This window comes from Limulus polyphemus, unplaced genomic scaffold (genome assembly GCF_000517525.1).
Source record: "Limulus polyphemus unplaced genomic scaffold, Limulus_polyphemus-2.1.2 Scaffold2915, whole genome shotgun sequence".
NCBI lineage: Eukaryota > Metazoa > Arthropoda > Merostomata > Xiphosura > Limulidae > Limulus > Limulus polyphemus.
Window position 1 is genome coordinate 100228 of NW_013668525.1, and position 12346 is coordinate 112573.

General features: G+C 30.6%; 1 protein-coding gene across 4 annotated transcripts in view; it reads right to left on the reverse strand.

Annotated features, from left to right (window-relative positions):
* The window catches only part of LOC106468206, a 63040-nt gene that overhangs the window by 17020 nt on the left and 33674 nt on the right, over window positions 1-12346 (reverse strand). For all 4 annotated transcript variants that reach the window (XM_013928619.2, XM_022396546.1, XM_022396544.1 and 1 more), the window contains 9 exons: window positions 11818-12008; window positions 10211-10470; window positions 7765-7861; window positions 5832-5990; window positions 4317-4620; window positions 3918-4161; window positions 2207-2387; window positions 1049-1274; window positions 460-582 (listed from right to left, as the gene is read on the reverse strand). In XM_013928619.2, the coding sequence (XP_013784073.2) occupies window positions 460-582; window positions 1049-1274; window positions 2207-2387; window positions 3918-4161; window positions 4317-4620; window positions 5832-5990; window positions 7765-7861; window positions 10211-10470; window positions 11818-12008 (1785 nt within the window). The remainder of the gene's footprint in view (window positions 1-459; window positions 583-1048; window positions 1275-2206; window positions 2388-3917; window positions 4162-4316; window positions 4621-5831; window positions 5991-7764; window positions 7862-10210; window positions 10471-11817; window positions 12009-12346) is intronic.

The following is a 12346-nucleotide window of genomic DNA, read 5'->3' on the forward strand; positions in this document are numbered from 1 at the left end:
ATGGGCTATTTATCAAAAGATATCAATTATATTTTTTTCTACTCTTTTTAGATAAAATAATTTTGCAGTAATTGACAAAAATTTACTATTTATCAAAAGATATCAATTATATTTTTTTCTACTCTTTTTAGATAAAATAATTTTGCAGTAATTGACAACAATTTAGAATGACATACATCACGAGCAGAGTATTGCATATAGATCTATGTTGATTTATTGTTATATACTTTGTATATAACATAGGCCTTTGTGTATTTATCATCAAAAGCCTATAGTCAGTGATGTCAATGATGGAAATTCAAATTCCACATTCATAGAAGTCAGCAGTCTTAGATCCTAGATCTGGATAACTCATAAAAGTAAAATTATATAAAACAAATACAGTTTACAAAATTCTATGACTGTCCAAAATTTTCAGAAAGTGTAAATCCTGTTTATATTGAGTTTTTCATTACTTACCCACTCCTGAAGCACCACCTTTTCTAGCTTTATAGGGTGCAAATGATGGATCTTTGGCTGAGGATGCTGTTATCTGACAATCTTTTATTTCCCCACTCTCCATCCCAAGAGGATCATAGCATTCTAAATGAATGAAAAAAAAGAGCTTAGCCGAAGTACAAAGTTACAAAACTGACCACCAATGAAATAAATAAAAAGAAGTAAGTTATAGGTCAAACCACTAAGGAGTTAATATATATATTTGTAACATATACAATTCTGGATACAACGTTTCAGGCAATGCCCTTCTTCAGGTATCACTAACTGAACTAACAGAACAGTAAATCCATAAACTAAAACATTCTAAATCAAATGTCATGTGCAATAAACACACACACACACACACACACTTATAAATAAGTTTAAAGTACATGAAACGTTTTTTCTTCTCCAAATTACTGTGCTTAATAAACATTTAAATCTATATGTTGCTGAAGCATATACAAAAATATTATGCTTGCATAAGTATGAAACACAAAGACCTACTGCCAGAGAAACAATCCATAATATACAATCTTTCGTATTATTACTTTAAAAACATCATCCCCACCTTCACTGTTTACTTCATAAGCAACATGATTCATTATACTACAACTCAGTAACGTATCGGGTGTGTCAGGGTTTGCAACAGGAGTGGCTCTATAAGTAGGTTTACACAGAAGACGATAAGGCGTAGTTGCATTTATTTCCCCTTTCCCAAATCCTCGTTTGTTTTCAGGATCTGCTATCAATGTGAAGTTCAGCATTACTTCATCAGAGAACACAAGAAACGGGAACTGTTTTGAAAAAAATAGACAATCACAAATGAAGCACTTGAGTTTTATTACTTGAAACTTCTGTGCACAGAATAAAGAGATGATTACTATTATAATACAGGGTACACAATAAACATCAAGAATTGAAAATATTTCCTAAAATAAAATGGAATAATATAATTTTACTAACTTATAGATATATATACAATACAGTAACTAATATAATTACATTATATAAAAAATTAACACATTTAATCATTTTTATTACAATGATGGCATTCTTAGTTTTCCCTCAATCCAATTAAAAATAAAAATATGCAATAGAAATGTTAAAAGGTAGTGCTATCTGCCAATATAGAGGGGAAAAGTCATCAATGAAATAATATATAGCATAAGTGGTCCAGCTTTTTTAAACAGCCCGACTGGTAAGCATGCATAAATTAAATAATTTGAAAGAATGCTGTTAAACCAATTATGTGTAGGCCTCTCAAACTTTATTATGTGAAAAACAAGCATAAGGTTTTAATCTACAGTATCATGCATAACACTGGTGAACATATTATTTATTAGCCTCTTAACCTTCATAATATCAAATACAAGCATAAAATTGTCATCTAATGCACCATGCATGTCTCACAAATACTGTTATTTCTCCATGTCAGCTGTAAATCTAATTATTTCATCTATACACTTCTGTTATCTAAATGCATGCTTCAAGCATAATTATTCATAAGAGTTTATTACTCTTAGAAGCATCAAATATCCAAATAGTAAGTTATTCTTAGTTATTCATATTCTGTTGAAATTTGTGAAGAAACTATTATGCATACAGGAGCTGCTGAGAAAAAGGTCTATGAAATATATGTAGAATAATCAACAAAAATATCTATCCTTCTATGGTGGGGAAAAAAAAACTTCATTTGAGATTTATACTATTTTATCGTGAAACTTACAATAATGTCAAGGCCTCCAGAGTCATTCTTAAAGTCTGGGATTTGATTCTGGGAAATGTTCACATAGGTCATTTCATAAAATGATATATAGGGTGGCAAGTACAGGCGGAGAGTAACGGAAGATGGTTCTGCTCGTGAGAGATTGGTGTGAGCTATTGACATACTGATTGGAATGATGTCACTGCAATAAAGGTCCATGGAATGATTAGAAAGGTTTAAAGAAGAATTAAATAACTATTCCAAACACATCCAATGAGCTTTCACTTCATTACACTTTTTATTCCCCAGCTATTATCACCCAACTATACCTTTATTATATGAAACTATTTACTAACAGAAACATACACTGGAAGATAAAAAAAATGACTAATGCAAGTAAGGTTTGCTTGTTTGAAGTTACCCACAAAGCTACAAAATAGGCTATCTGTGTTCTGCCCAGTTATCGAAACCCGGTTTCTAGCATTGTAAGTCTGCAGACATACTGCTGTGCTACTGGGGGTCTGCAAGTAAGGATGAAAAAATCTACAATACTTAGATGTCACCACACAGAATAATTGATTTGATTTCAATTTCACAACATAATTAAATTATTGATAGGCTTCAATTATTTCAAGGTTTTGTTGGACAATGTTTCATTTAGCTCACTTGAACTGTAAGTGGTTAGTTTATATAGATGTGCGGTATTCTCAGGTCTGCCGATAACATTAGAAACGATAGTAGTAACTGCAACAACAAGCCAATTCAGCAAATAATGTTAGGAGTTAAAAATTAAATTTTCTACCTGACTGAATTAAGAAGACTGTACTTAGTTTTACAATGATGGGAAATAATTCTTCATTGAAAACAAAAAAGACACAACAAAATTCAGAGCATCTTAGTGTGAGTGCTATCCATGTTACTTTAGGCCATTCCATTATAAAAAATAAGAGAATGTATGTTTTCAACGTATCCTCTGATCTGCCACTGGAAAAGGTCAGTGTACCAGTGAATACACACATCCTTACAGCAAGTATTCCTATGAAAATGCACACATGACATCAAATGAGAATGACCCAGAGCAACAGGTAACTAGAGTAAAGACAGTTTAGCCTAGTTTAAAAAAAAAAACTGTCTTCTACTTAAATTGTATGAACCCAAAAATTGTATATATGTAAAGAATTTTGAAATTTCTCAGTAAATAGAAAATGTTTGGCTATCTATACTAGAAAGGAAAAGAAAGACCTTGAAAACTACAGCTGCTTGACTGTTGATAAACAAATGACCTAATATAACTAGTTAAATGTAATTTCTTCTACTTGTTCTAATATTTTCTGATGCACCCAAATAATCTAAATCTAGTTTAAACTTTCAGCAGTATTATTGGTTACAGTAATGTTTAAAATAAATGGGAATATTATTGCAAATTTTTCTTTTACACTTATAAAAACTAGTTTGTATTGTTAACTAAGTATACAAATTTATGACTAACTAAAATTTCCCAAGCCAACCAAACTCTGTGAGACGTGATTAGGTTTACATTAGAAAACATTGTTAACAGCAAGGGTACATAACTGATGATTCAATGCATTGAATACTTCTAGACAGTTTCTTATATAGATCTGGCTTCATTAACTTACAAGTTACAACCTGTACAATTAGGTTAATTTTGATCAGAAGTTACTGATAATCAGCTTATACTCGGAATAACTTTTTCAGAAAGAAACAGCCATACCCTCTTTGGTAAATTTTAGAATTGTCAACTATTACTGATGTCTCAATGTCAGCCACTTCTGTCCCATCTCGTACAACTTCAATAGGCTGTTCAATAAGCAAAAAGGCAGCCCCAGCCTCTACACCAAGGGATACTGAGTGTTGAGATGCATGTTCTGCTAATGGGTGATCAGCCATTTCAATCTCTACTTCAACAGTGATATCATCATCTCCTTCTTGAGATATGTTCAAGCTGTGAGTGAAAGCTGCATACAAAACACATTATCACTGTGATAATTCATATAGTAATCAAAAATGGATATTTATATTACCCTCCTTACTCAGTAATTATTATGTAAGGAAAAGAACAGAATTTCCATATTTAAACACAGTCTTCAACAAGAGCAACAGTGACACTTACCAACATTGGAAAAATATCCTAGGTGAACTTTAATTGTGTCTGTCTGTGTTGTGTTTACACGAGTGGACTTCATGATATCAGGTTCAACTTTTGGAAAGGGACACGGAATGTTTATTCCACCCGATACCAGTCTTAGATCATGAACTGTGATAATTGCCCTGTCATCTGCAATAGCCCCTGTGGCTTCCACTGACACTTTAATCAATGACTCTGGTGGTATAGTGATGTTAAACTGTACCCATGTTCTGTTTCTCACAGCAAGTGGAATGGCTGTATCATTGATTCGTTTCAAGGTTGCATTTTCCTACCAGAAGTAAGAATTCTAGGTTTTAAAGATAAGTGAATGTTTCCTCAGTAAAATAAAAATATTAATTTCAAAACAACTGGACACAAGACTAGGATGTGCTTTGGACATTATAGTTTCATACAGACGAAAATTTTGAATAAAGAACTGTACAAATGAGTCTGAGAAAAAACTCAATCATTATAACATATTCTTATGGAATAAAGACACTATTAATTCATATTATCGAAGATGCAGACCACATTAAATAATGGGAAGATGAACAAGCTGTTAATCAACCATTTGTTTTAAGATTTTACACAAAAATGTCTTGAAGAACAACTTAATGCATACATAAACTTATTTTTAATTTATTTCTTAAAAAGTACACGAAAATAATGACTATGATAAACAGTTATACAGCTACCAAAGGCAGCAACAACAGGGATCCTCATCTTTTGTTTTTTTTGTCTGTTTTCAGTTGTTCTGTTTATAGTCACTATCATTCTAAAACTGATGGGATAAGGAAATAGAAGGCTTAATCTATTATGAAAAAATAAGCATTCAGGAGTTAAAGTTTCATCTTATGTTTGACTTTTTTTATTCCTCTGAGGTGTCAAAACACCCTATATCGGTAAGGCATATTTTTCCTACATTCCCTCTTTTATACTAATTAATTTATATTTCCTAATAATAAAAACATCTTATAAACTAAACAAACTAACAATATATTGTGATTTTTGATAGTCCATTCATTCTGCTGAGTTAAAGTGATGTTACAATCACTACTTGAACATATAAAATCTGTTTTAAACAAAAAGGCAAACCAATTACAGGTTAAGAGACATGCAAAAAACGCAAGAGTGTTGAAGACTAAACTCTAACTTCTACAGAAACAAGCTGATCCACAAAGAAACTTTATGAGTTCTAACAGAAACAATTATCATAATGTAAATAAAAGTACATACATCTTTAAGTACACTGATCAACTTGTTTTACCATTTTTAACCTTTTACATATATCATGCTGTGGTTGTAAACCTGAGACTCCAAAAATATAGCATTAACTTTTCAAGAATCTTTGAGAACAAGTTTTCTTTTGCTTTTAGTAAGTCATTTTTGGAGTAAGTAAATTACAAAATAAGAGTGAACTTCAGAACTAAGTAAATCTATGAGATTCTACAGAAATAATATATAATGTTGCAATTCAACCAAAAACTTTATAAAACTCACAGAAGTATATATTTCTTGAAACACAGCAGATGCTGTTAAATTTACAATTGAAACCAAAATACTCCTATTCCCCACGTTGGCAATGGCTGAAATGCTAAATTCTTCACCATCCAAAAGTGAGCCATCATCAACAGGTTTAACAGCTACACTTAACTGGACCTGAAAAAGTAAACAGAAGAAAATGAAAACTCAAATAAACATGAGCTAATGTTTTTCATTATAGAAATGACAATATTTAAAGCTGTAGAAAAAATACTGAATATTTATTACTTATTATCTTATATGAAGATTTTGTGCAAAAAAAATATATCTTTTTCCTGGACAAAAACAGATTACTTTTTAAAATTGCAGAATTATTTCACACACCAAACTTAGCAGATGTTACAGAAGACTTGATGTTGAGAGATATATATAATCAGAAATAATAAACTCGAATATACCAACGAGCAATATATTCAGTGAAATGGTTTTCATGCATTCACTATTTTCTCCCTTTTCTTAAATTATCTCCACAACCAAAGATCCACAGACTGGTGCTGGTCAGTCACAACCATCATGCATGTCCATGGGATTTCACAAGAACAAAGAAAAAAAAACTTGACAGCATATTCACATGTAAATCATAATGTTTTTTGTTTTACCTTGACAGTTTATGAAGTCCCTAGTATCAAAAAGATTGAGTAACAATGCAAACTATGAAATTTAGAAAGGAAATGGTTAACATTATCTACACTAAGCAATTAGACTCAAAACAAAATAAACTTTTAAGCTATGGTATAAATATGTTCATGTACAGTTGGTACAACTTAAAAAGTTTTCAAATTATGTAAAACATACAATATGATAAACCAGAGACTTAATAAAAGAAACATTCCAGAAATTTCCTGTTGGCAAACAGCACTGGAAACCATGCTGCTAGACAACTTTTTTATATTGTAAAAATAAATTGAGCTGATATTTATTAATATTGAGATGTATGCATTTCTTTGGGTGTTATATATATATACACAGTAAGGAACATATATTTGCATATATTCACACACACACACACACACACACATATATATATATATATCAACATTTACATGTCAAACTGTTTTACAATCAAAAATAGAGCATCAGAGACAGATGGTGTAATAAGTTAAACTTAAGATATGGAACATACTTTTAGTCACTAGTTGTTGGATATGCAAGACTGTACTCTGTTGTATTGAAACAACACAGTAGAGGAGAATAATTTATCTTGTGTTCTAAAGTAATTGAACCCACCTCTGTGGGCTTTGATGAAAAAGAGACAATTATTTAAAGCTTTGGACACAACTTGATAACCTATAGTGTAAAGAATTTTTTTGCACATAAGTTTGACTTGTTTTGAATACATTATTTTAAAATAAGTCGATTGTGTTCTGTCTGTTTATTGTTGAAATTTCTTGCCAACAAGTCACAGTCACCTACTGTAAAGAATCCTAGCCACATAAAACCTGACACTAGTCTTACTAATATTTTGAAGTTAAATTTGTAACTGATCTAAGAGATTTGTAACACAATTAAATAATTAACTTTTAGATGATTTGCATTTTTTTTTTTATAAGAAACTGTTTCAATCTACAGGGCAAGTTTGAAAATAGAGCTGTTTAGATGTAGAAGATGAACATTATGATATGTCCACCAGATGAATTCGATGAAAAGGGATGTATTCCCCAGAATACTGTATTATTGTTTAAAACATGAAAAACAGCACTAACATGCTTAAACTTTCTTAATGAGTCATTATAAATGTGATAAGTTTGACTTAATATACGTGGTAATTCATTATCTGATTTCTAATGAATTTTTCCACTTTTTTGACACATATATCTATCAACTCAGAAATAATACATTATGATTGCTTTGAAAAAGAAAAGTACAAAAATGTAGACAACTAAATTCTTACTTTGTTTTCTTCTTCATTTTCTTTATCAATAAGCGTATGGCACACTATTCCTAAATCAAAGATCCCAGTATCTTCTTGGATTGTAGCACCAGGATTGCTGTAAGACCCCCATAACAAAAAATTACATTTTTCTTTACTCTCACTTTTTCTTTCTATATATCTATACATTCCTTGTGATCTTCAGAAGCATCATAAATAATTATTACAAAGTACATTAACCCTAGATATAATACACCTTGCCTTCATTAAGCTACACTTTTATAACCATGTTCACAACATCCGTGGTCAATCTTTCATATAAAGTAGCAAGTAACAACTATTTGTGGTAAACAATAATGTTATACTCATTTTATATTACATTAAGCTATCTGTTGTCAATGCCATAGGAAGGGGTAAGGCCAGTCAGGCCATGGCCTGATCACTTTTTCATGGCATTTATAGCTACAACTTATATATTAAATCTTGCTTCTTTTAATTCAATATATTACATTGTGTGTATGCACTATTTGTAGTTAAAATGGCTCAAGATTCAATCTCATAGCATTAAAATTTCAAAAATGTTCTGAGGAGGCATGCCCCCAGACTCCCCTAAAATTGCAATGGCCCGACCACTCCAAAACTGCTTCCTGCAGCAATGGTTAAATACGTGAATTATTTTTTTCACACCTGTTTGTACATAAATTAGAAGCACCTTTCTATTTTCTGATGGAAGTCAATCGAACGGCTAATATGACTAAAAACACAATCTTAGAGGTAAGCATACAAACATATTATCAGTATGTGGTGATTCAGTTCAATATACAGACTTTAATCAGAAAAAATAATGAAATATATGAAGTACATTGTTATCTTGATCCTTGTATGATTTTAAGAAGTGACCAAAGTGAAAACTTTGTAGTAGGCACAAGATACCACTTTGTAGTAATTTATATCATTATTTTCAATTTTACTTGCAATTTAGGTATATATGTATGAAGCTATGTCCACTTGATTTTTGAACTACTGTAGTTTTTGACAAAAGGACTTAACATTTTGCTTGAAATCTATAAATCTTCCCACACTCTAAAAAACCACAATATAATCAAATAAAAACAGAATTGTAAGAGGTCCCTCAAAAAATGAGGGACCAAGTGGGTTTTGGGAGTCTCAAATTTGACTGAACCAATTTACATGAGAACTGGTATTAATAACATAAGTAGCCATTTGAAACAATAATCTAAATCCATAGTTTCAAATTCCCAGTTGACTTCTATACAGAAATCAAAAGAATTTTTGGAGATTCTCAGGAGTGGATCCATGGATTTACATAAAAACTTGCATGTATATGTAAGGGATCATTCAAAATATGTGTTAACATTTAGATTTTCATAGTTTTCACAATGAGACCCCCAAATTAGGGTGTCAGGGAGTTTGGGGAAACACTCATGGATTTACGTGAAAATTCAGATGAACATGTAAATGATCATTCGAAACAAAAATTTAATTTAGATCTTGGATTTTTTGTAAATTTGTGCCCCATCCTATCTGGATCAAAATGTTTTGGAAGCTCTCAGAATTGGCTGCAAGGGTTGACATGAATAATTGACAATAACATGGAAATGGTAAGTTAACCCCTTCTATGATTTGCCTGAGATAACTTGGATATTCTCCATGTTTCAGAAAATATTTGCCAAAGTTAAATCACATGCTATCATGTATTACAATCAGTGCTCTCTAGATGGCATTGGAAATGCTGTTTGCTGATCTTTATTAGATTTATGCTGTATTATGAACATAAACACTGGAGAAAAGCATTCCTATTCTTTACTGTAGTTTCATTGAAATAATATATATCACCTTTGGGTCTTATTTTAAGTTTATTACACTTTATATGTGATCCTTTGTGCTAACTCTTTCATCAAAAAAACCTATAAATCCATATATGTAACATATATTTATTGAGTATATTTTGCGCAGAAGTATAACAATAGATCATAAAATAACTTTTTTTCATTATTATATAAGTATAGGCTATCCAAAAAAAACCCTGACATGGAATGGGTTAAAACAAGTTGTGCAAAATTGTGTTTGTTTTCTATTATGTTCCATGGGTAATTTGCTACTTATTATTGACCTACACAAAACCTCTCTATACAAAACCATTTAAGGAGAACATAATATTTACTAAAGGATCTATGTACTTGACATTGAAAACAACAGACAATTAACACAGCAATAATAGTTGCTTTGAAACGAAAATAAATAAACTTTCTCATCATGCATTCAGTGAAATTAAATTAAACTACAAGAAACCTGTAATATTATCAAAGTGATGAAAATCAGTCATTTATTCACAGTAACTTATCCCACATTAGATTTATACCCAAGAGTGATACTGGATGCTAACTAAACAGATCAAAGGCAATATTTGTATCATTTCACATTGAAAGTTTTTACAAAGACCTACCTAATAGAGATGTTAGAGGTCAACTGTACAGGTGAAAAGCACGGATAGTTCTTGCCACGCTTGGTAATCCCAGCAACACAGATATCATAGGGATATTTTCCAGAATCAGCATCAGGGTTTAGCACATTCACAATTACAGGTGCAATCGCATTTGGCTGAAGTTCAAACTCCACGTTGACAACAAAAGGTGCTCCTAGCCCTGCACCTGTCATGTTTGGATTTTTGAGGCTGAACTCAAGGGATTTTGGAGAAAGGACATGCTACAAAGAATAAACAAACACAAACACATTTATATATATATATAAACACACACATACAGATGTGTGTGTGCATGTGTTTACTTTTGACTAATACAACACTTCTAACTGTTTAACAATCACTGTTGTAACAGGACACTATCTATATGTATTATAATCAAATTTCTGTCTAGCACACACTGTATCTCCTGAAAAGCTAATCGTAGAAAAAACTAAATATATATATATATATATAAATGCTTCTTTTCAAGAGTACATTACAGGAAAATTATTCATTCTTTGCAATTCCAAAAATTTTATATCAGTATCAACATCAGTTTGTCGGTCTTCATATATGCTGAAAGGTCAGTCTGAGAAAAAATATTATTAGGAACAAAAATGTTTCTTTTTGTGAGTGAACTTCACACAAAATAAGAGTAAACACATTTAAATGACCAAAGGATGTCCTCCCATTGACAACAAAAGATTGGAACCACTGAACCACATCACAGTAGTAGAAGCTGTAGTAAGTTAACAAGGAGGACAAGAGCACCAATTTCAATTCATTATATTACAAAATTCAGTAGTTTCAGTGATAATAAATGCTCTAAGTAGTTGCTAAGGGTGAACTTACTAACAATTCTTTCACAGAATGATGTTATTCATGTGTTTAATTTTCACAAAATAATTTTCCTAAACTCCAAAACAACAAATAGAGTAAGTCACAATCTTACACACTCTTCCAGAAAGAATATTGGTAACAGTAGCAACTTCTTACTAGGCCTACTCAATTCATTGTGATGTATTACTGTTTAACATGTAAATGTTCACTCCTTGGAAAATAAATAAGATATATATATAAATATATGCAGAGAATATTTAAAAATAACAAATTCTATTATTTTTAAACTAAACATTACTTATTTACATTAAGTTTTATATAATTATATAAACTAATTAGAAAAAGATTTTAGTATTTGCAACAAAATCTCATGAAATATTTTGTAAGATCAAATAATAAAGAAACAGTATATTGCCAAAATGTAAAATAGTTTAGATTTAACTGGTTTATAGTATTTTGCTAAAAAATAAGGAACAAACAATGAGTGTTATAATGAACAGCCACCAGAAATCAGTGAAATAATGAGACATCCTACACATGTTTTATATTGTAAAAATATTTGGTTAAGTATTAAATAAATTTTATCTGCAAAAAATAAATAAATATTAGAATATTAATTGTTGTATTTTGATAACATTTTACCCAATATTTTCAAAATACTAGTTAATTCAAAGAATGTTTTTTTTTACATATTTTCCTTATTGTGGTCTCACCTAAGAGAGGGTTAAATACACTAACAAACTACTCACAATGTCAGAAGGAGATAAGGCTCCACCCACCATCACTGGAATGGTTAGTGTGCCAGACTGAGAAGAAGCCCCGTATGTCACAATCCATGTCATGTTTTTGTCTGCAGTAGCTGCTGGGCTTACCCGGATAAAAGCTGTTATAACAACTGTATTATCATCAGGTTCTGCAGTTTCAGTTGAATTGATTGAACCTGCAATTTAAAACAAAAACAGAGTTTTGATTCAATCCTGGAATACCAAATAGTGTTAATTCAATAAAGTATTTCAACTTTTGAACAACAAAAGTTGATTTTCAATGGTTTTAATACACACCTACAGAAAAATAATAGTTTAATCAACATCTTTAACAAGGAAAATACTAGTATTTTCTTAACTTACTATAAAATTATAGCAGTGGTTCAAAAACATGAAAATAAGGTACATTCAAAGTACAAATATAATAATTTTCTTTCTTTCTTGATTCAAAATATTATACTCATATATATATATATATATATATGATATATATATATATATATATATCATATAT